Source organism: Haematobia irritans, chromosome 1, assembly GCF_050003625.1.
Source record: "Haematobia irritans isolate KBUSLIRL chromosome 1, ASM5000362v1, whole genome shotgun sequence".
In the NCBI taxonomy this organism is placed as follows: domain Eukaryota; kingdom Metazoa; phylum Arthropoda; class Insecta; order Diptera; family Muscidae; genus Haematobia; species Haematobia irritans.
The window spans coordinates 77804441-77830931 of record NC_134397.1 but is presented as its reverse complement, the minus strand read 5'-3'; the positions used below and the strand labels follow the sequence as shown (position 1 = coordinate 77830931).

Below are 26491 nucleotides of genomic sequence, written 5' to 3'. Positions count from 1 at the left end.
TAATTATGAACCGATGTGGACCAATTTTTGCATGGTTGTTAGAGACCATATACTAACACCATGTACCAAATTTCAGCCGGATCGGATTAAATTTGCTTCTCTTAGAGGCCTCGCCAGCCAAATCGGGAGATCGGTTTATATGGGGGCTATATATAATTATGGACCGATATGGACCAATTTTTGCATGGTTGTTAGAGACTATATACTAACACCATGTACCAAATTTCAGCCGGATCGGATGAAATTTGCTTCTCTTAGAGGCCTCGCAAGCCAAATTTGGGGGTACGTTTATATGGGGGCTATACGTAAAAGTGGACCGATATGACCCATTTGCAATACCATCCGACCTACATCAATAACAACTACTTGTGCCAAGTTTCAAGTCGATAGCTTGTTTCGTTCGGAAGTTAGCGTGATTTCAACAGACGGACGGACGGACATGCTCAGATCGACTCAGAATTTCACCACGACCCAGAATATATATACTTTATGGGGTCTTAGAGCAATATTTCGATGTGTTACAAACGGAATGACAAAGTTAATATACCCCCATCCTATGGTGGAGGGCCATAGGATCATACTGCGAAGCGGATGAGTTAGCAAGGCTACACGCTCACAAAAAATCGCTTCTGTAACATATACTCCCAAACATATTTTGCTTCAAGCATATACATTTTTGGCTATTGCCCAAACATTTATATGTTTGATCTCTTCCAATATATAATATGTTTGAAAGCATATTGGTCTAAACAATATATGTTTGGGTAGTCAATTTCCAAACATTTTGTATTTTTGCATCCGAATGTTGTCTTCCAAAAAACAATATGTTATTATGTGAACATATAATATGTTTGGAAGCATTTTGCACCCAAAAATATTATATGCTTAAAAAAATTCTCCCAAACAATATTGTGCTCAAAATTTTATTTATTTATTTATATATTTACAATCATAATGAATTATGAAAATAAACAGGTAATATAGGTGCTAACAACATAGGTTTTCGACCTGAATGCTCAAAATTTTGTTTCTGCCCAATTGTATATTCCCCCACATCTTTCTCACTTCCACGAGATTTTTTAGTTCTTAGCACCTTTTCCTGTAATACAAACATTGTAGAAGAAATTATTCAATTGTATGATTTTTTTTATTTTAATTTTACCTTTTGCCGGACGGGGATTCGAACAGCGGACCACACAGTTTGTAAGGATCAAAGAAGTAGCTGATCAATTGCCCAAGGAAAAATAAAATGTTAATTTTGTAATAACAAGCAACAACCACCAACTTAATTCAATATCGCTCCCTGTTAAATAGCGCTCCAAGCTACTAAACACATATATGTTTATAGGCTATTTCTAAATTAATATATGTTTGCATCCAAGCATATTATATTTAAAAACATTTTATGTCCCAAACATAATATGTTCTAACATATTAACATATATGTCCCAAACATGTTATGCTAGTTTATGAACATTATATGCTTGCACTCAAAAATATTGTGTTTAAAAATTTGTGTTCCAAACATATAATGTTTATAGCCAAACATATGAAAAACAGTCTTTTTCATCCGTGTAGGAACTAACTTACATATTCCACTTGAACTAGAATTTGTTGTTATGCCTTTGGCTACCTGCAAGCTCTTACTGCGTGAGAAGGCTCTTATGATGGCAAATATTCGATGGGAGAATTGCAAGGGTTGTAACGATACCAAACAAATATGGTTCGATATGATAAACAAGAACAACATTGGCAGATGCAGACGATTTCATTAATGAGAAATGCGTCAAAACGAAATAGTTTCTAAAATAAAAAATAGTAATAATTTTGTACATATTCTTACAATATTTATTCGAACTTATTGGACAAGAATATTAAGATGAAAAATCTCATATAATTATAATTATAATAATTAAATATAGCGCCTTAAAATATGAATTACGATTTCATTTCAATAGGAAACTACTAATAAAAATGTATAAAGTATGGCACAGAACTAAATGCTGCGCAATGATTTGAATGATCTTGAGACCGTAAGAGACCCTTTGGGAAATCATGAAATTAATACAATTTGTGGAGTTATGCGAGCTGAAAATAACTACGGAATTTAATATGTTTGTCTCGCTTTAAAATGTTGCCTCTATGTCAATGCCACAATCATTAAAAGAAAGGTCAAAATCTTTAAACGTTAGCAATATTGATTCTTGAAATTAATAAACATTCGATATACGAGTATGATACATTCGCCCATTTGAAACTTTGATCCAGACTGTATGTCTGAGTGACGCACAAGCCAATGGAAATTTCTTCAATGTGATAATTTAGTCAATAGTATTCACAGATTTAATTGCAGGTTATTGTACTAGCTAGACGGGTTCTATACGCAATACTTGTAGCTTTAATATAATTGGTTAAGTTTCTTGTTTCCGTTCTTGTTATTTATAGGATTTTTTTAAATAAATATACATTGCATAAATATTTTAGTACATTAGATTAGCAATCAAATAAAATTCACATTCTAAATTGATTTGTCTATCCTGACAAACACACACACACAAAAGCAGTACACTTTTGAAATTTGAGGTTTTCAGTTTTCCCTATTTTGTACCAGAACAATTCAGATAATAAAATTTATTTCTAAACTAGTATAAACTTAATAATGTCCATATTATATATTGAGTTGGCCGAAAAGAACGGTTACGGGGTTGAATTTTTTAATCGGTTTGTGACTCTGTAATTGCATCCATTTTTTGTCAGTTATAAGCTATCAAATTTAGCTGACTTAGGAAAAAAGTGCTTGTAATTTTGTTTGTATTTTTTGCTTTGACGTCAATTTTAATATGGACCCTACAAAACAGAATTTTTGCCAATTTTACTTGGCTATTTCCATCCTGTTTGTGACTCCGTAATTGCATTCTTTTTTTGTGAGTTATTACATTGAAAAAAAATATTGTCGTAATACCAAAGATTTCATGTCTTTAAAATACGAATTCAAATTTTGCTTAGCATAGAAGACGCATTTCTCTAATGTAAAGTTTTTTTCCATGTCCAAACGTCGATAAACTTTTCAATAAAGTCGTATTGTCCTTATAATTAAGTGATTTGATTTAAAATGGATATCATAACATGAAAGAACAAATTTTTGGACTAAGGTCAACTTGACTTTAATAATTCATAAAAATTCTTTAAAATTAGTGAACTTGTCTTTAAACTTGTTGTCTTTTTGCATCTTGACTACAAAACAAAAAATCGTTCAAAAATAGGACAATTTTTTCAACACATTATTTTAAAGATGTTTTTTACTTGAAACATAGTATAATTTCTACTGGAAGAGGAGTCTGAATTTGGAAAATAAAGTTTTCGTTAACTCTTTTTTAAAGGACTTTGATAGCATATGAAGAAAAAAAGCTGAAAAAAAAACAAAAATTAAAAATTGCTTCCTAGAAGCAAGTACACAAAACCCAAATTTAAAAGAGAGTTGTGTCTTAAAAGTATCATTACTTGTATTCTTCGCTTCGAAATTAATACCAAAATTGTAAAAGTAAATCTTTGGAACTGGTCATGCTTTTTTTCAGTGTATGACTTAATGAGAATGACTTAAAAAGAACTTCCAAAATGTTGAGCTGAGCATATGCAATCTGATGGTGATTTCATTTCTGAAAAAAATATTTTGCACAGTTCCTACACTGAACAAATATTTACGTCATATTGAAGATAACATAACCTTCATTTTAGAATGCCCAATTTACAAAATGTTAAGGAAAATTTCCTTAAAATAATGAAATTTTAATTAAAAAAAAGTTTGTAATCTTTGCTTCAAAATTTTTGTACCCTTCACCACTACTGTGGTACAGGGTATAATAAGTTTGTGCATTTGTATGTAACGCCAAGAAGGAAAAGTCTGAGACCCATCGTTTAGTATACCGATCGTCTTAGAATTAAATTCTAGTCGATTTAGCGATGTCCGTCTGTCTGTTTGTCTGTCTGTCTGTCTGTTGATGTATTTTTGTGTGCAAAGTACAGCTCGCAGTTTTAGTCCGATTGTCCTAAAATTTGGTATAGGGGCCTGTTTCGGCTCAGAGACGATCCCTATTGATTTTGGAAAAAATCGGTTCAGATTTAGATATAGCTGCCATATATATTTTTCACCGATCTGGTCATAATTGGCGTGTATATCAACCGATCTTCCGTACATTCGAATATTTTAACAATCTCGAAAAACTTGCAAAATATCAGCCAAATCGGTTCAGATTTAGATATAGCTCCCATATATAGCTTTCGCCCGATTTACACTCATTTGCCCACAGAGGCCAATGTTTTGCTCCGATTTAGTTGAAATTTTGCACAGAGAGTAGAATTAGCATTATAGCTATGCGTGTCAAATTTGGTTGAAATCGGTTCAGATTTAGATATAGCTCCCATATATAGCTTTCGACCGATTTACACTCATTTGCCAAAGAGGCCAACTTTTTGCTCCGAATTAGTTGAAATTTTGCACAGGAAGTAGAATTAGCATTGTAGCTATGTGTGCCAAATTTGGTTGAAATCGGTTCAGATTTAGATATAGCTCCCATATATAGTTTTTCTGATTTCGACAAAAATGGTCAAAATACCAACATTTTCCTTGTTAAATCGGCACTGCTTAGTCGAAAAGTTGTAAAAATGACTCTAATTTTCCTAAACTTCTAATACATATATATCGAGCGATAAATCATAAATAAACTTTTGCGAAGTTTCCTTAAAATTGCTTCAGATTTAAATGTTTCCCATATTTTTTTTACTAAAATTGTGTTCCACCCTAGTGCATTAGCCAACTTAAATTTTGAGTCTATAGATTTTGTAAAAGTCTATCAAATTCTGTCCAAATCGAGTGATATTTAAATGTATGTATTTGGGACAAACCTTTATATATAGCCCCCAACACATTTGACGGATGTGATATTGTATCGAAAATTTAGATCTACAAAGTGGTGCAGGGTATAATATAGTCGGCCCCGCCCGACTTTAGACTTCCCTTACTTGTTTTTCATTAAATTGTGTAAATTTGCATTCCGCTGTTAATGTCGCATGTCTTTGAACTAAGGCAAATTTTCCTTAAAGTAAAGAAACACATTTATAATTTCACGAAATCGTCCCTAAGTTAACTGCAATATTGAATCTTTAGATTTAAGATAACAAACGCTTCAAATGTAGGTTAAGACTTTTTTTTTTGGGTTTAGCATCTTTTTTGGAATTAAGAAAACAGTTTTTACTTTGTCGTCGTCGTAATTTTGATTTTTAAACTGATTTTTGGTTGTAAGTGAATAGCTTTATTAATATACCGCGAAAAGAGAATGAAAATTTGATAAATGAGATCTGTCTCCGAATTTTAATTCTATTGATCCTAGATTTACAGCCAGATATGTCGCTAAAAAAGTCTTCTTTTTAAAGAAGTGATTCTATGGCTCGAATGCAATACCAAAATCCTTAAGGGAAGGTCAAAATTTTGGATCCAAATAATTTTTTTTTTTGAGTGTACTTAAATCATAATTTTTTGTTTGACTATAAAATCCTATCCATATAACAGATTTGCTGATAAGTTCCCGGTCTTACACATAGATGGCGTCGCTAGTATTAAATGATTCGTGTCAAAATTTGACGTCTGTAAGTCAAGTAGTTTGTGAGATAGAGCGTCTTTTGTGAAGCAACTTTTGTTATTGTAAAAAAATGGAAAAAAGGGAATTTCGTGTTTTGATAAAATACTGTTTTCTGAAGGGAAAAAATGCAGTGGAAGCAAAAACTTGGCTTGATACACTGAAAAAACAGTGAACCCACCAGGAAGAAAACTTTCGGTTAATTTTAGAAAGTTTTGAATATTTGTAGAAAATTTTAGCTAAACAGTATTACAAACGTTGGCATCATGCCGAGGTCATAAAAATAAGTAAATATTTTTCCACAAATTCAGGAAAATTTATTGGACATAACTAAGTTTTTTCACTTGTTAAAGAAAATTTTGTACTTTGAAGGAAAAACTTGAAGTTCAAAATTGCAAGAATGTCTTTAGTGACATACGAAGTTCATGATGGATGCATTTTTGGTAAAATTTATAAATTTAAAGAAATTCTGAACTATTTTGTGGAAGGCACGAATTTAGTTAGTTTTTTTTTTAGTTAATTTAACTAACGTACACAAAAAATTATTAGAGTAAAGGAAACTTTCTCCAAAATCATAATAATTCCATGAACTAAAATAAAGTTAAATTGGCTTTAGTGAAATAGAGAGTTCACTTTTTTTTTGAGTGTAATGAGTTTCCGGACTCTGCCCCAGGGAAATTAACAATAATTGATTGGTATACAAAATTCAAGCGTGGTGAAATGAGGTGGTTACCGACGAAAACATCAAAAAATCCACAAAATGATTTTGAATAACCGTAAAATGAAGTTGATCGAGATAGCAGAATCCTTAAAGATATCAAAGGAACGTGTTGGTCATATCATTCATCAATATTTGGATATGCGGAAGCTCTGTGCAAAATGGGTGCCGCGCGAGCTCACATTTGAGCAAAAACAATAACGTGTTGATGATTCTGAGCGGTGTTTTCAGCTGTTAACTCGTAATACACCCGAGTTTTTCCGTCGATATGTGACAATGGATGAAACATGGCTCCATCACTACACTCCAATGGCTCCTACACTGAGTCCAATCGACAGTCGGCTGAGTGGACAGCGACCGGTGAACCGTCTCCGAAGCGTGGAAAGACTCAAAAGCCCGCTGGCAAAGTAATGGCCTCTGTTTTTTGGGATGTGCATGGAATATTTTTTATCGATTATCTTGAGAAGGGAAAAACCATCAACAGTGACTATTATATGGCGTTATTGGAGCGTTTGAAGGTCGAAATCGCGGCAAAACGGCCCCATATTAAGAAGAAAAAAGTGTTGTTCCACCAAGACAACGCACCGTGCCACAAGTCATTGAGAAGGATGGCAAAAATTCATGAATTGGGCTTCGAATTGCTTCCCCACCCACCATATTCTCCAGATCTGGCCCCAGCGACTTTTTCTTGTTCTCAGACCTTAAAAGGATGCTCGCAGGGAAAAAATTTGGCTGCAATGAAGAGGTGATCGCCAAAACTGAGGCCTATTTTGAGGCAAAACCGAAGGAGTACTACCAAAAAATTGGAAGGTCGTTATAATCGTTGTATCGCTTTTGAAGGGAACTATGTTGAATAATAAAAACGAATTTTGACAAAAAAAAATGTCTTTTTTTGTCAGACTTATTAGCCAACCTGTTATGCAAGCCAATGACAGAGTGTAGACAATTGCATGTATACAAATGTCAAACATTTGCACTGAACTAGAAATTAAAATAATGTATCTACACTGAAAAATATTTACGTAATATTTAAGATTACGCAACCTAAATTTTAGGATTCTCAATTTTCAAATTTTAAATCAAAGATTATGAACTTATTTTTTTTTTATTAAATTTAGGACACACATTTTGGATATTTGCGTCCCTCCGTTAAAGTCGTATATCTTTGAACTAAGGCCAATTTTCCTTAAAGTAAAGAAACACATTTTTTATTTAAAGAAATCGTCCTTAAATTAACTAAAATATTGAATCTTTAAATTTAAGATAAATGAGCTTTAAATATAGGCTAAGACTTATTTTGAAGAATTAGCATCTTTGGTTTAAAGTTTATTTGGAAATAAGAAAACATTTTGTACATTGATGTATCTGTTATAATTGTGATTTTTAAAGTTAGGGAGCCACCGTGGTGCAATGGTTAGCATGCCCGCCTTGCATACACAAGGTCGTGGGTTCGATTCCTGCTACGACCGAACACCAAAAAAGTTTTTCAGCGGTGGATTATCCCACCTCAGTAATGCTGGTGACATTTCTGAGGGTTTCAAAGCTTCTCTAAGTGGTTTCATTGCAATGTGGAACGCCGTTCTGACTCGGCTATAAAAAGGAGGTCCCTTGTCATTGAGCTTAACAGAGAGAAGTTCACCACTGTGGTATCACAATGGACTGAATAGTCTAAGTGAGCCTGATACATCGGGCTGCCACATAGCCTAACATAACCTAACCTAAAGTGTCATTTATTTGTACGTGAATAGCTTGAATGAATATGCCGCAAAAAGAGGATGAAAATCCGATAAATGGAATTCTATCTCAATTTTATATTTATTGATCCTAGATTTAAAGCCAGATAGGTTGCTAAAAATGTCTTTATTTTAAAGAAGCCGCATCTTTGGCTCGGAATCAAAACCAAAATCTTTAAGGGAAGGTCAAAATCTTTTGATCCAAGTAAACTTTTTTTTGAGTGTACACTGAAAAACACATGTCCGGTTCCAAAGATTTTATCTTTACACTAATGATTTTGGTATTGATTCCGAGCCAAAGAAACGGAGAATTGAAGTAAGGACACAGTTAAGACACAGTTCGCGGTTGAATTTAGGTTTTGCATACTTGATTCTAGGACACAAATTTTAATTTATTCGTTTTCCTTTATGTACTATGAAAGTCAGGAGTGTTGGCAAAGCCAGTGTCTATGTTAGGTTAGATTTGGTGGCAGCCCACTTAGACTATTAAAGATTTAAAATACTCAGAAATGTCACTAGCATTTCTGAATAGCGATAAACATTTTTGATGTTCCAAACCTGATTCTGAACCACGACCCTTTGCATGCATTTCAACCATTTCAATACAGCGGCTCTCTAATTTCTTGAATCTTAGAATTTGCTTTTGGATCCTTCGATCGTCATAAGTGGAGAATGACAACTACGGGTGTAAGCAATCACGACTGTCTCGTGCCATGCAATTTTAACATTCTCTAAGAGAAAAGTCCTTTCGCCTTCTATATTTCATTTGCCAATAACTATTTGCTTTTATTAATATTGAATCTTTTGTATATAAAATTTTCAACTGTTGTTTACTTATCTTGGATATTTACTCGTCTCCCTTTACAGGTTGGTAGCTGCTATTGGGGATACATATGGCGCCGCCCTGCTGCTACACATGTTGACATCGACCATTAAATTAACACTGTTGGCTTACCAGGCAACCAAAATCACTGGTGTGGATGTCTATGCGTTTACTGTGATCGGCTATTTGGGTTATGCTTTGGCCCAAGTGTTTCATTTCTGTATTTTTGGCAATCGCTTAATTGAAGAGGTAAGCCACAGAGTTAAAGAAGCATACACGCACACATACACGGGTACACTCAAAAAAATTTACAAATGAAAAAACGTGGCCCTTGAGCAAAATTTCCCAGACGCTGGGTAAAAAAAAATTAGGATGATATCTCCGGACTCGTAAGGCTGTTAGACATATTCGTAATAAATTTGAATGAAGTTTTCAAACACAGAAAATCAGCCATTACATTTCTATTGGAGCAGTATCTAAATTTTGGTTAGATTTTGTACAAAATGCAAACTTTTCGTCTCTACTCCATACTACATACAAAAAAAAACTTTATAATCTTCGTGATCACACAAATACAAAAGTGGTTATTATAATGATTCAGGCAGTTCATTAAACCCAACAATAAACCACACTTGAACCTTCCGAAAAAAGGTTTTACATTGATAGCCGGCTTATGCCGAAATAAATTCGTACAAACATCTCTATTTTCCTTTGCCACCGTCAAATCATCCATGAACCTTTTTTCGGAAGGTTCAAGTGTGGTTAATTGTTGGGTTTAATAAACTGCCTGAATTTATTCTGATAATTGGTTGATAGTTTTGCTGCAAGTAGTGGATGAGGAATGTGGTAATTCCGAAACGTGCGTCCATCCAACCATCTTGCAGTCTATAGGGCTTTGCCCAAATAAATTTGACAAACATTATTTTCCTCTGTTGGTTAAGCTACACTTGTAGTTTAGTCAATGTAAGGTTTTAAGCTGAAATCAAAACAACAACAACAATGATATTTCGTTAACATAATGAAGTTTTTCTACCAGTGTACTGACCAACACCACCAGCACTCAGCAATAAAATAAACTAACATTTACACAAGCACCTACCACCCCACACACACACACATACACAATTAGAAAATTCAATTCAATGCAACTCAAGTCAATATGAACGATACGCTTTGTTTGCTGTGGTCAAAGGAATCTCCAGAAGGAAGCGGAAGTCCATTGCCACACGCAGCAATTGTAATACCCATACATCAACACAGAGATGAGAGAGAGAACAAGTACACGCGAACAGTATATCGGGTCCGGCCGAATCTCAATTACCCTTCAACAAACTGGGTATAAGAAATTTGCTTGAAGACACCGTCTAGTAACAGATATTGTTGAAAGACAATCTCAGTTACACAGAAAATTTAAATTGATCTACGGGAAAATTGAACTTAATTTACTTTACCTTTTCAAAAAAGGAAGAAACAAACTAAAACTATTTTTGCCAAATTTAATAAAATTGTTTTATTTTTCTGCGGTAGACGAAAATTTCGTAATTAAAAAGACTGGAGTTATAATTTGTAAAAATATCCTTAGGGTCATACGTAGTTCAAGATGATCAAAATTTTAGTAAGATTTAAAAATGTTTCAAAATTCTGAACTATTTTGTGCGAAACTCGAATGTAGTAATATTGTTAGTACCTTTATTTTGTATTTATTTTCATAATTTATTATGATTTTAAATAAACTAATAATAATTATACCCTAAACCACATAGTGGTCAGGGTATAATAAGTTTGATCGGCCAAAAAATGTGCCTACCAGAAATATTGATTTGAGACCCCATAAAATATATACCGATCGACTCAGAATCACCTCCTGAGTCGATCTAGCGCTTGGTGTCCGTCCGTCCATCCGTCCGTCTCTCCATATATTTGTTGTTCACAGGATTCCGGTCGCAATTATTAACCGATTTTGATGAAATTTGGTACAGGGAGTTTTTTGGGCACAAGGACGTACGCTATTGAATTTGGAAGAAATCGGATCAAATTTAGCTATAGCTCCCATATATATGTACCGCCCGATTTTTCTAAACTTGGCCTTATTTATCAACCGATCTTACTCAAATTTGGCTAAATGTAGTCTTCTATAGCACTAAATATATGTGCAAAAAATCATCGAAATCGGTTCAGATTTAGATATAGCTCCCATATATATGTATAGCCCGATTTTCCCAAATTTGGCCATAGAACCCTTATTTATTAACCGATCTTACTAAAAGTTGGCTAGATTCAGTCCTCTATAGTACTAACTATATGTGCAAAATTTCATCGAAATCGGTTCAGATGTAGATATAGCTCCCATATATGTATCACCCGATTTTGAAAAATTCGCCCCTAATAACCTTATGTTTGACCATACAGGCCTCATTTCTTAACCGATCTTACTCAAATCTTGTACAAGGTAACCTTTTGTGTTATTAATCAAACCAGCAAAATATTATGCAAATTGGTTCAGATTTAGATATAGCTTCCATATATATGCATCGCTCGATTTTCCCAAATTTGGCCATAGTACTCTTATTTATTAACCAATGTTACTCACATTTCAAATTTTGATGTACTAGCCGATCGTACTTATACGTACTTGTATCTCTTATATAAGAATAGTGCTCGATTTTTACAAATTTGTATTTATTACCCACACTAATTTAACGATTTTCTCTTTTTATACCCTCCACCATAGGATGGGGGTATATTAACTTTGTCATTCCGTTTGTAACACATCGAAATATTGCTCTAAGACCCCATAAAGTATATATATTCTGGGTCGTGGTGAAATTCTGAGTCGATCTAAGCATGTCCGTCCGTCCGTCCGTCTGTCCGTCTGTCCGTCTGTCCGGCTGTCCGTCCGTCTGTGGAAATCACGCTAACTTCCGAACGAAACAAGCTATCGCCTTGAAACTTGGCACAAGTAGTTGTTATTGATGTAGGTCGGATGGTATTGAAAATGGGCCATATCGGACCACGTTTACGTATAGCCCCCATATAAACCGATCCCCAAATTTGGCTTGGGGAGCCTCCCGGAGCAGCAAAATTCATCCGATCCGGTTGAAATTTGGTACGTGGTCTTAGTATACGGTCTCTAACAACCATGGAGGAGCAAAAGTCATCCGATACGGTTGAAATTTGGTACATTTTGTCAATATATGGCCTCTAACAGCCATGTAAAAATTGGTCCATATCGGTCTTTAGTTGTATATAGCCGATGACTTATTACACAAAAATTGGTCAATATCGCCAAAAATAATCTACCAAAACTTTATTTCCATAGAAAATTTTGTCAAATTTTATTACTATAGAAAGTTTTGTCAAAATTTCATTTCTATAGAAAGTTTTGTCAAAAGTTTATTTCTATACAAATGTTTGTCAAAATTTTATTTCCATAGAAAATTTTGTCAAAATTTTATTTCTATAGAAAATTTTGTAATCTACCAAAACTTTATTTCCATAGAAAATTTTGTCAAATTTTATTACTATAGAAAGTTTTGTTAAAATTTCATTTCTATAGAAAGTTTTGTCAAAAGTTTATTTCTATAGAAATGTTTGTCAAAATTTTATTTCTAAAGAAAATTTTGTAAAAAATTTATTTCTGTAGAAAATTTTGTCAACATTTTATTTCTATACAAAATTTTGTCAAAATTTCATTTCTATACAAAATTTTGTCAACATTTTATTTCTATAGAAATTTTTGTCAAAATTGTATTGCTATAGAAAATTTTGTAAACATTTTACTTCCATAGAAAATTTTTTCAACATTTTATTTCTATAGAAAATTTTGTCAAGTTTTTATTCTATAGAAAATTTTGTCAAATTTTTATTTCTATAGAAAATTTTGTCAAAATTTTATTTCTATAGAAAATTTTGTCAAGGTTTCATTTCTATAGAAAATTTTGTCAAACTAGATTATATACGTATTTAATCGCCTTTTTTTGTTTAATATATACCCCGTATGGGCTAACTTACAATTTAGAAGACAGTGTTAAAAAGTTTTACGATACCTTGCCATCGGCAAGTGTTATCGCAACCCAAGTAATTCGATTGTGGATGACAGCCTTTAGAAGAAGTTCCTACGCAATCCATGGTGGAGGGTACATAAGATTCGGCCTGGCCGAACTTACGGCCGTATATACTTGTTTAATAATGGGCTCAATCAGAGATGGTCTGTATCAAACTGTTTTAGGTTTGCGACTGTCGCAAAGTTGTAAACGTCGTAAACGTCACATACGCGTCGTAAATGTAGAAAAAGTAACAAAAGTCACAAACTGAAAATACTTTAGTCGCGTCAGCTAGGCAGCGAATTCGATGATATCCAAGACGATGGTATGTGCGAAGAAGTTTCAATTCTTAGGAATGTTCACAATTTTCGGTTTTAGTCCCCACATTTTCCCTATTGCCTTTTGCACGAGTTCAGGGTAACCGTGGATTTTCTCGTCCTTTCTTAGCTTTAAGTTCAGTCTCCTGTCCAATATAACCCCAAGGTATTTTGCACACTCACCAACGGGAATTTCGATACCACCTAAGAAAATAGGCTTGATCATGGGAAAACTTTCACAAGTTTCGGCAGAAACTCAAAGCGAATGCTGTCACACTAAATTAAGAAATGTTCAGGATTTCTTCTATTAAAAATTTGGTTTTCTACAGCAGGTTTACGACTTTTGCGACATACGTATTATACCGTCGCAAATATATGTCGCAAAAGTCACAGTTTGTGACAGGCCAACCCTGGGCTCAATATTAGTGGCATTCTAACTCCGTAGGTGCAATATAACCACAGCCAGTGTTGCTAGAAGTAGGGGAAATTCCCTATATGTAGGGTTTTTCTAATATTTAGCGTCTTGTAGGGCCACAATGTAGGACATTTTCACTCAACACAATTTGTAATAATTTTTAACAATGTGTGGTAAACTTTATTCCTGTAGAAAATTTTGTCTACAATTTATTCCTATAGAACATTTTGTCAAAATTGTATTTCTATAGAAATTTTTTTCAAAATATTATTTCTATAAAAAATTTTCTCAAAATTTTATTTCTGTGGAATTTTGTCTCACAATTTTATTTCTATAGAAAAATTTCTCACAAAAATTTGTTTATAGAAACTTTTTCCAAAATTTTATTTTTATAGAGATTTAACAAAAAAGGTTACTAATTTGGGTAGAATTCTACCAACTGTGGCAACCGTGGTCGTAATACAAATTTATATTCTAAGTTATATACGTTGCATATTCATGTTTTAAGATAATAAAGTACTTAGAACCATTTTTGTTTTGTAAAATTTTTTAAATTTAACGAAAAATATAGTAGGGAAAATTGTTTGGGAATGTATAGGAAAGTAGGGAACTTTTTTTGTCTTTGTAGGGTAAACCGAACATTTTCCCTGGCAACATTGACTATGAGCTATAGTCAGATTGACACAAAGCACCCATAGACATGTACCCCTTAATTTTCTTAAATATGTAACTGCGGTTTATCTCCCAGACCTATATGTTACCCCACAAATGCTTATGATTACTAATTCTGTAATGGTGGTTTAGGGTATGATATAGTCGGCCCCGCCCGACTTTCTACTTTATTTACTTGTAATAATAAAATTGTATTCGTAATTTATGTCTAACTAGAATATTGCGCAACCCTAGTGTTCCAATATACCAACTGACAGGTTGACATTTTTGAGGTTATACGCACTCAGAACATTTTGACATGTGCTATTTGTGTTCTTTGCACCAACTTAAAAGATACATATAGCCTAAAAAATTTAATTAATTCGTGAAAAAGTTCATGCGATTATTTTTTAAAACTTTTGGCGTGGATTAACTCAATAACAGTTCATCGATGAACTAAAGTTTTGGCGATAAAGTTTCGTCAAGAACCAGTGTTTCAACCAAGGTCGTAGTTCATTCCAAAATTCGTCCAAAATCAGTAGTTGTTTCGAAAACCATTGATGCTCTTCGCTAACTTATATTGTAAGATCGTCATGTGACCTATCCTGAGATTGAGGCAACCTTAGACATTAATGAGACCAGCATACCTCCAATATTGCATCGTCAAAAATGTTTGTTTGCATTGGATCCCACACAATTTGTAAATCGCTCAAAAAAAAAAACTACTGTCGATTGGTCAAAAGAAATGCTCATAAAATACGATCGCGGTGCTTCGAAACACGTCTATGAAATCTTGACAGGAAATGAATCGTCGTGAGCCGGAAAGTAAAAAGCAGTCGACTGTATGGATGTTTCCTGAAGAGCCAAATCCAACAAAAATTGCTCACACACGAAGCACTTCTAAGCAAATAATTTTTCGGTAAAAATGAACATGTTGCAATCGTACCATCAGGAATAAAAAAGTTAGTACAATTGTACTAAATTTGATAAATCCCACTTCTTATTCTGACACTGTATTGTACTTTTATCAAATTTTACCGAATTGTAAAACTAATAATCCTAATGAAAATATCATTTCTTGTCGGCTTTGCCTTTCGTTATATCACTCGAAGTGTGTTGTATTAAATGTTTGTACTGTAGATAATTTACTTGATGTAAAGTTTATGATGATGAATTTTTAAAATTTTTTGAGAAAACTAAACAAGAAAAATTCCCAGTTCCCCTTCTGATTCTTCAAGAAATAGGAAAAAAACCTATTGATGTCAACAATATTTTGACTTTTGCACCTACTAATTTAATTCCTTCTATTACCGAGGAAGAAACCATTAGAGCAAATGTTAATACAACTTATCACTTCCGATTTCCATCAACGATCTCTCGCATACATCATGGTAATCGATCTCTTGCATAAATCTTGAAGCCATCTGGCTCCAATAATTTTTATTCTTTATCTACAAATCAACTGAGTCCAAATAACACTAATGGTCAAGTGAAAATACTTGACGATATCTGCCTCACGTTTTGCTAGCGAAACTTTAACAGATGAATTATCTTCATATAAAAAATTGAAACTTAACGAGGGAAGTTATAAATTTTCAATATAATGTGGAAGTTATAAATTTTCAATATACTGAAAAACTTCTAATGGCATTGTTTAGAATTCTAGTACCGGAAGATATTTTTGAATGCGTGGCGAGTCCTAAATTTTGACATCCTAGTTCACGAATTTATTTTTAAAGGATATCCTAGATCTGATGTGATATTTCAAGAATGGTTCGTGCTGAAATCCCCACTTTTGTTACTTGTTTGACTCAATATTGATTTTCCATTTCCCCTGAATATATTTGTGAATATTTTGGATCTATATATTTTTTTTTTAGTTTACGCACATCTGTAAGGGTCTATGCCCATAGACTTAAAAGATAAATATTTGTATACGAAAATATGATGATGGCTTTGACAACAAATAAATTGGATGGAAACAAATTTAGGATTTTGGCTAGTTATGTTCCAATAATGAACAGGGTCATGTCAAGCCATATCTGAGGTGTCAGCCAGTATTAGGTATCCTGATTGTGAAGTTCTCCAACCCAAATATTCAAAAATATTGGCAGTAAGTATTACCAAGAGTAATTATACGACTGGCCTTGGGCACAGAACCTTTACAAATGGCACCTTCGTTGATAAATAATTTGTATTTTTTCGTTGACTATTGGAATTGGATTTTCTTTTGAAATGTGGTACAATTTGAACCCAAAAAGTACATTTTTTTATTCTCGTGTGTAGAATATATAAATTTGATTGTTCATCCCTGAGTGTTACACAACCATTCGTTTGCCAGTTGTCTTCGAAGAAATCGGGAAAACCAAGAGCGGAAGACGGATCACTCGTCACCACGACAACGCGAAGCTCAAGCAGCTGTAGTTTTAGGCATTTAAAACAACGAATACTATACATAGTTTCTCGACCCCAGAAGAAGCGGTTGATGCATTCTGAAAGTATTTTGAAAAAAAAAAATAAAGCGATTTTCGATTATTAATATTTGTTTTTATTCTCTAATCCTAAAATAAACAAGTGAGTAAAGTAGAAAGTCGGGCGGGGCCGATTATATCATACCCTAAACCACCCCTACTGAATTAGTAAACATAAGCATTTATGGGGTATCATTGGTATAGGTTTTGGAGAACATAAAGGGGGGTACATGTTTATGGGTGTCTTGTCACAATCTGAGCAGATATGTCTACTATTAGGAGCTATAGTTTATTTTGCACCAAAAGAGTTAGTATGCCACTAATATTGAGTCCATTATTAAAAAAGAAGAAATCGGCCAATTAGTTGTGGGTAATAAATCCAAATTTCTGCAAATAGGGCAATAGATTTATGTAAGAGCTACATGTAAGTCTAAATAGATCAGCTAGTACATCAAAATTTGAAATTTGAATAACATAGGTTAATAAATAAGAGTATTATGGCCAAATATGACAAAATGGGATATGGGACCTATATCTAAATCTGAACCAATTTGTATAATATTTTGCAGGTATGATTGATACCACAGAAGGTCACTTTGTGTAAAATTTGAGTACGATCAGTTAATAAATGAGGCCCTTATGGTCAAAAATAAGGTTATTAGGGGCAAATTTTTCAAAATCGGGCGATACATATATATGGAAGCTATATCTAAATTTGAACCGATTTCGATGAAATTTTGCACATACAGTTAGTGCTATAGAAGATTACATTTAGCCAACCTTGGTTACGATCGGTTGATAAATAAGGGTTTTACGGCCAAATTTGCCCAAATCGGGCGATACATATATATGGGAGCTATATCTAAATCTCAACCGATTTCGATGAAATTTCGCACATACACTTGGAGCTATAGAAGATTACATTTAGCCAACTTTGAGTACGATCGGTTTATAAACAAGGGTTTTACGGCCAAATTTGCCCAAATCGGGCGATACATATATATGGGAGCTATAGCTAAATCTGAACCGATTTCGATTATTTTTGGCACATACTGTCAGTACCATAAAAGATTGGAGTAAGCCAAGTTTGAGTAAGATCGCTTAATAAATAAGGTTTTTATGGCCAAATTTGGGAAAATCGTCCGATAAATATATATGGGAGCAATATCTAAATCTGAACCGATTTCGATGAAATTTTGCAGACTTAACAGACGGACGGACGGACACTAAGCGCTAGATCGATTCAGGAGGTGATTCCTAGTCGATCGATATATATTTTTTGGGGTCTAAAATCAATATTTCTGATAGGCACATTTTTTGGCCGATCAAACTTATTATACCCTGACCACTATGTGGTTTAGAGTATAAAAAGGCAACCCTGGTATGCTCAACTTTTGTCAAAGATTCTGAGATGATCCGTATATAAAGTTTGGTCAATGATATATATAGAGGTGCAATTAGACAACCCGTTCTGCCAATTTTGCCACTTTCTGAGGCTTTGATCGTTTTGCCACTAAATGTCATACGTTTTTCATGTATTTACCACCTTTTTGTCATGTTGCAATAGTATTTAATGTTGCAATAGTATTTAAAAAATGTTATCCACTTTATTAAAAAACTTAAGTAACCTTAAAAATTACGCATGTAATTTCTGCCTTAACAAATACCGGAGTTAACGCGTTCCACTACCCAACATTTTCACTTTTCAAGCAGTAACATGTACCGCCTGAAAGTAAACAAAGGGATTTTTCGGGTTACTTCGCAGGGAGAGATTACCCATGGATGGAAATGGATGTAAAATAATTGTTAGATTCATTAACACATAAATTAAAAATAAAACGATGAATCAATTCTGTATAAAAAGAAACGAATATTAATGCATTTAATACACAGAAAAAATTTCCGTAGTTAAACTAACGCGAAATTTAACTTGTTTTTATTGGCAAAAGTTGTTGTTGCTTGTAGTCAAATTTTATTATTTTTATCGAAATTTTCCACAGCTTAATGAAATCTTACTTGTTTACGTATGTCTCTAAAATTTTATGAACTAAACGTGAGTATAAAGTTCACTGACCGTACACATAAGTTCAACATGACCTAAAGCAAATGAAAATTTTCGTACGATTCCCAAAAATAGTAAGAATGAACTACTGCATGATTAAAATGGTCATGATTGGGCGCCAATGTTTTTTTTTCTTTACTTTTAGTTAATTTTTTCTTCTATGAGATGATGTAATTTCGTGAACTGTAGTTAAAAGGTACAATAGGGCATTAAAATTTGCTGGTTTTAACAACGTTTTGTGGAAATCTCAAAATATGGAGTCAAATTTAATTCAATTTTCGTGCGGGTTAGTTCATTCTTCCTATAAAACAGTTCACTTTTTTCGGGGTATTTTCTTCCTTTAAGAACAAAATGTGCCACTTTTTAGAAATTTCCAATGGTATCGCTCGGTGCAGGACATACAAATAGCAAAAATATATGGACTGGCAATCAAAGATATATAACGTAGTGCATTTCAAATCGGATACTCAATGTAATATATCCTCCACCACTAAAGGAGGGTATTAAAACAGTGAACAAAGAAAAATGAAAACAACTGCATATCGTTTCAACATTTTAGCGTTGTTCTTTTTATTCGAATTGCTGGTCCGATGGTAGAGATGGACAATGAAAAGCACAACGAATGCTGAAAGCAAGGAAGCGGTTACTCTTGAACAACAGACTTTTGAAGTGCAATTTCGTGTCTTGGAAGCACTGCATCCATGGCTAGTAAGTCGGAAATGCACTCAAAATCTCTTTTTGTACTTCAATTTCGTGTGTCCATGTCTGAGTGCTCGTGTATCCGTAAGAAGGACAAAAAAGTTGCAATACAAAACTACACAAAGAACCAAGAAAACAAGCACAGAAATGCTTCTCTTCTGTACAGGATGTGTTGGTGCGAGCTCAGTGGGGTGTGAGGTGACACAATCGTCATCCATGAAACAATCTGTTACCCACTCTGAATATAAATTGTGCCGTATGACTGAGCGTGAATGACCATATCACGGTCACCAATATACTGAAATATAATAATGTTCTGCAATAATTGACAAAATAAACGGAACTGCCGATGATGGAATAATCCCAAATTGCGGAGTTCAGAACACTTAGTCAGCAAACAAAGTAAACTTTTTTATGGGAAAAATTAACCGCAAATTTTAACACACAATACAATACAATGACTTTATATTCCGTTTAACTATATTCACGCAATTACGGAAACTAAATAATAGAAAAATTGATATAAAAGTAACGAAAATATAATTGGCGCCTAATTTAAACTACAGTAACTATGCCGTAATATATTCTGATTGTTTTTGAAAATTGTATGAGGATTTTCTTATGCTTTACACTCAAAAAAAAGTGAACTCTCTATTTCACTAAAGCCAATTTAACTTTATTTTAGTTCATAGAAATATTATGTTTGGAGAAAGTTTTCTTTACTCTAATACTTTTTTGTGTACGTTAGTTAAATTAACTAAACCCGAGGAAAAAAATATACTCAAATGAAGCATAAAGATTAACTAAATTCGTGTCTTCCACAAAATAGTTCAGAATTTCTTTAAATTTGTAAATTTTACCAAAAATGCGTTCATCGTGAACATCGTATGTCACTAAAGACATTCTTGCAATTTTGAACTCCAAGTTTTTTCTTCAAACTACAAAATTTTCTTTAACAAATGAAAAAACTTAGTTATGTCTAATAAATTTTCTTGTATTTGTCGAAAAATATTTACTTATTTTTATGACATCGGCGTGATGCCAACGTTTGTAATACTGTTTAGTGAAAATTTTCTACAAATATTCAAAATTTTCTAAAATTAACCGAAAGTTTTCTTCCTGGTGGGTTCACTGTTTTTTCAGTGTAGCTCACATTGAATATAGTTCATAAAATTTTTCAGCACAAAATTTTTAAAATTCTTCCTAAGATATTACTTTAAACGTACATCCAAAGATAGGGCTTATTTTCACTTTCTATGAAGTTCTTTTAAGGTGATGTTATAAATCCTTTGTCTTTGTTTTACGCAGCTGTCGCAATAAGTTAAAATTTTCTGAACTTTATTATTTATAAAAGGTAAGGAAAAACAAACTTATCACAAATTCCTAAAAATATTTAAAAAGTGAATTGATTCATTTTTTGACAGACTTGGAATTTGCGATAAAAGTTATTCAAACAAACTATTTTTTGTTTTAATTCTTACACTCAAAAAAAGTGAACTCTCTATTTCACTAAAGCCAATTTAACTTTATTTTAGTTCATGGAATTATTATGTTTCCAGAAAGTTTCCTTTACTCTAATAATTTTGTTTGCGTGCGTTAGTTAAATAAACTAATAAACGGGAAAAAATTGTACATAAATTAAGCAAAAAGATTTACTAAATTCGTACTTCTCACATAATAGTTCATTATTTCTTTAAATTTGCAAATTTTACCAAAAATGCGCCCATCATAAACTACGTATGTCACTAAAGAAATTCTTGCATTTTTGAACTCTAATTTTTTCCTTCAAACTACCAAATTTTCTTTAACAAGTGAAAAAAAATAATTATGTGTAATAAATTTGACGAAAAATATTTAATTTGTTTTGTGATATCGGCGTGATGCTAGCGATTGTAATACTATTAGTTAAAATTTTCTAAAAATATTCAAAATTTTCTAAAATTAACAAAAAGTTTTCTTCCTGGTGGGTTCACTGTTTTTTCAGTGTACCTTAAATTTGTTTTTTTTTTTTTTTTGTATTTGGATTTAAAGATTTTGACCTTCCTTTATGGATTTTGGTATTGATTCCGAGCCAACGATGCAGCTTCTTTAAAATAAAGAAATTTTTTAGCGACCTATCTGGCTTTAAATCTATGACCAATAAAATTAAAATTATCAAATTTTCATTCCCTTTTCGCGGTATATTAATAAAGGTACTCACGTACAAACAAATGCCAGTTTAAAAAATCCAAATTATAACTGATACATCAATGTACAAAATGTTTTCTTAATTCCAAAAAAAAAAAAACTTTAAACCAAAGACGCTAAATCCTCAAAATAAGTCTTAGCCTATATTTGAAGTGTTTTTATCTTAAATCTAAAGTTTCAACATTTCAGTTAATGTGTTTCTTTACTTTAAGGAAAACTAGCCTTAGTTCAAAGACCTGCGACTTTAACGGAGGAACGCAAATTTATAAAATTTGTGTCCTAAATATAATGAAAAAGATTTTTGAAGCAAAGATTATAAACTTTATTTTAATTATTGCTTCATTATTTTAAAGAAATTTATACTTAATAGTGTGTTAATCGCGCATCCTAAATTTGAGGTTGCGTAATTTTTAATATCACGTAAATATTTTTTCAGTGTAATAATTGGAATCAGTCGTTTATTCAATAACGAGAACGAGAATCTCATCATTGGACAATAATTTTTATTTTTTCGTTAACACAAAAAACTGTAACGGTAGGTCAATAAAAACCCCAAATTTATTCCAGGTACAAAAGGTACGTTTTTATACAACACGCTATCTTTGAACGCCAAGTTGATAATTCCTCATGTGTCTTTATTGATATGGCTGTGATTTTACATCATTTCCGTTTCTAAGTATTTGGTTTTCAGTTAAATATCGAGCGTGTGTCAAAATTTCCAAACGCATGTCAAGTTTTACTCACGCACTCATCTCCATTACATATGCAAACGTGGATACCTCAGAAGTTTATTTTGTATCGTTTCACGTTTATCATCAGAAAAACCCCAACAAACTTTTGACACATTTCCATGGAATTTTGCAAAGTTGATTACCTCAAGGAGGAGCAAAGTAGTAATATAGTATAGAGTTTTTTTCCCTTTTGCTGGTATTCAACTTTTGGTAATTCATTCCCTACTTGTAAAGGGTGATTTGTTAAGAGCTTGATAACTTTTTTTAAAAAAAAAACGCATAAAATTTGCAAAATCTCATCGGTTCTTTATTTGAAACGTTAGATTGGTCCATGACATTTACTTTTTGAAGATAATTTCATTTAAATGTTGACCGCGGCTGCGTCTTAGGTGGTCCATTCGGAAAGTCCAATTTTGGGCAACTTTTTCGAGCATTTCGGCCGGAATAGCCCGAATTTCTTCGGAAATGTTGTCTTCCAAAGCTGGAATAGTTGCTGGCTTATTTCTGTAGACTTTAGACTTGACGTAGCCCCACAAAAAATAGTCTAAATGCGTCAAATCGCATGATCTTGGTGGCCAACTTACCGGTCCATTTCTTGAGATGAATTGTTCTCCGAAGTTTTCCCTCAAAATGGCCATAGAATCGCGAGCTGTGTGGCATGTAGCGCCATCTTGTTGAAACCACATGTCAACCAAGTTCAGTTCTTCCATTTTTGGCAACAAAAAGTTTGTTAGCATCGAACGATAGCGATCGCCATTCACCGTAACGTTGCGTCCAACAGCATCTTTGAAAAAATACGGTCCAATGATTCCACCAGCGTACAAACCACACCAAACAGTGCATTTTTCGGGATGCATGGGCAGTTCTTGAACGGCTTCTGGTTGCTCTTCACTCCAAATGCGGCAATTTTGCTTATTTACGTAGCCATTCAACCAGAAATGAGCCTCATCGCTGAACAAAATTTGTCGATAAAAAAGCGGATTTTCTGCCAACTTTTCTAGGGCCCATTCACTGAAAATTCGACGTTGTGGCTCGTTAGTAAGTCTATTCATGATGAAATGTCAAAGCATACTGAGCATCTTTCTCTTTGACACCATGTCTGAAATCCCACGTGATCTGTCAAATACTAATGCATGAAAATCCTAACCTCAAAAGAATCACCCTTTACTTTATATGGTAATTCATGTACTTTGCACTTTATAATATAACTTAAAAAGTACATTAGAATTCGTTTCTAACGAATTCCAAACGATCGCGCAGTTTCATCGCTATATAACGGTTGGCTAATAATTCCCCGGTCTGACACATAGATGGCGTCGCTAGTATTAAATGCATATTATTTTTATATAGTACCAACCTTCAAATGATTTGACGTCTGTAAGTCAACTAGTTTGAGCGCGTCTTTTGTGAAGCAACTTTTGTTATTGTGAAAAAAATGAAAAAAAGGAATTTCGTGTTTTGATAAAATACTGTTTTCTGAAGGGCAAAAAGACGGTGGAAGCAAAAACTTGGCTTGATAATCAGTTTCCGGACTCTGCCCCAGGGAAATCAACAATAACTGATTTGTATGCAAAATTCAAGCGTGGTGAAATGAGCACGGAGGACGGTGAACGCAGTGGACGCCCGAAAGAGGTGGTTACCGACAAAAACATCAAAAAAATCCACAAAAGATTTTAAATGACCGTAAAATGAAGTTGATCAAGATATTTAGCAGAGGCCTTAAAGATATCAAAGGAATGTGTTGGTCACATCATTCATCAATATTTGGATATGCGGAAGCTCTGTGCAAAATGGGTGCCGCGCGAGCTCACATTTGACCAAAAACAACAACATGTTGATGATTCTGAGCGGTGTTTGCAGCTGTTAACTCGTAATACACCCGAGTTTTTCCGTCGATATGTGACAATGGATGAAAAATGGCTCCATCACTACACTCCTGAGTCCAATCGACAGTCGGCGGATTGTACAGGACCGGTGAACCCTCTCCGAAGCGTGGAAAGACTCAAAAGTCCGCTGGCAAAGTAATGGCCTCTGTTTTTTTGGGATGCGCAAGGAATAATTTTTATCGATTATCTTGAGAAGGGAAAAACCATCAACAGTGACTATTATATGGTGTTATTGGAGCGTTTCAAGGTCGAAATCGCTGCCAAACGGTCCCATATGAAGAAAAAAAAAGTGTTGTTCCACCAAGACAACGCACCGTGCCAAAAGTCATTGAGAACGATGGCAAAAATTCATGAATTGGGCTTCGAATTGCTTCCCCACCCACCGTATTCTCCAGATCTGGTCTCCAGCGACTTTTTCTTGTTCTCAAACCTCAAAAGGATGCTCGCAGGGAAAAAAAATTGGCTGCAATGAAGAGGTAATCGCCGAAACTGAGGCCTATTTTGAGGCAAAACCGAAGGAGTACTACCAAAATGATATCAAAAAATTGGAAGGTCGTTATAATCGTTGCATCGCTCTTGAAGGAATTATGTTGAATAATAAAAACGAATTTTGACAAAAAAAATGTGTTTTTCTTTGTTAGACCTGTTATATGGCGTTATTGGAGCGTTTGAAGGTCGAAATCGCGGCAAAACGGCCCCATATGAAGAAGAAAAAAGTGTTGTTCCTCCAAGACAATGCACCGTGCCACAAGTCATTGAGAACGATGGCAAAAATTCATGAATTGAGCTTCGAAAAAAATGTGTTTTTCTTTGTTAGACCGGGGACTTATCAGCCAAACTGTTATAAAGGTTTGTCCCAAATACATACATTTAAATATCACTCGATCTGGACAGAATTTGATAGACTTCTACAAAATCTATAGACTCAAAATTTAAGTCGGCTAATGCACTAGGGTGGAACACAATGTTAGTAAAAAACAAGTATATACAGCACTAAGTTCGGCCGGGCCGAATCTTAAATACCCACCCCCATGAACCAAATATTAGGGTTTCCTTTGAAATTTCAGGAGGGCTTGAGGACTTGAGGACACTTCCCGAAGATAAATTTAAAGATTTCACCTATGAGGACTATATCAGATTCAGGATTCATAAGAACCATTTTTGTTTGAGTTTTAGAGGAATCATTAACATCTCTTGTAAGTGTGCAAGAAAATTATAAAATAACGTCTTAATTTGAAATCTTAAATCTGTGGAAGTAAAATCTGGAAATTTTACATTGAGTTTCAAGCAATTTTCATGATCAGTGCGCCTTCTACACCGTCAAGAAGTGAAGTCGGTCTATATGGAGGCATTATCAAATGGACCGATAAAAACTTAATCCGATACACGTTTATGTGAGCCTAAAATATCAGAATATTTACAAATTCAGGCAAATCAGATAAAAACTACGGTTTCTAGAAACCCAAGGAGTTAAATCGGGAGATCGTTCTTATGGGGGCTATACTAAAATATGGACCGATACTCACCGTTTTCGGCACACCTCTTTATGACCCGAAAATACCTCTAGATTTCCAATTTCAGGCAAATAGGATAAAAACTTCGGATTCTAGAAGCCCAAGAAGTAAAATCGGGAAATCGGTCTATATGGGGGCTATACCAAAATATGGACCGATACTCACCATTTTCGGCACACCTCTTTATGGTCCTAAAATACCTCTAGATATCCAATTTCAGACAAATTGGATAGAAACTACGGTTTCTATAAGCCCAAGACCCAAAATCGGGAGGTCGTTTTATACGGGGGCTATAACAAAACATGGACCGATACTCACAATTTTTGGCACACGTATTTGTGGTCCTACAATACCTCTAGATTTCAAATTTCAGGCAAATTGAATAAAAACTACGATTTCTATAAGCCCAAGACCCCAAATCGGGAGGTCGTTTTATATGGGGACCATACCAAAACATGGACCGATACTCACAATTTTTGGCACACGTATTTGTGGTACTACAATACCTCTAGATTTCCAATTTCAAGTAAATTGAATAAAAACTGCGGTTTCTATAAGCCCAAGAAGTAAAATCGGGAGATCGGTCTATATGGGGGCTATACCAAAAC

At 33.8% G+C, this 26491-nt stretch overlaps 1 protein-coding gene across 1 annotated transcript in view; it reads left to right on the top strand.

Moving 5' to 3' along the window:
* Orco (odorant receptor co-receptor) overlaps positions 1-26491 on the top strand; it is a 99139-nt gene that overhangs the window by 52020 nt on the left and 20628 nt on the right. The window contains exon 7 of the mRNA XM_075290900.1: positions 8952-9156. Coding sequence (XP_075147015.1) covers positions 8952-9156 — 205 coding nt within the window. The remainder of the gene's footprint in view (positions 1-8951; positions 9157-26491) is intronic.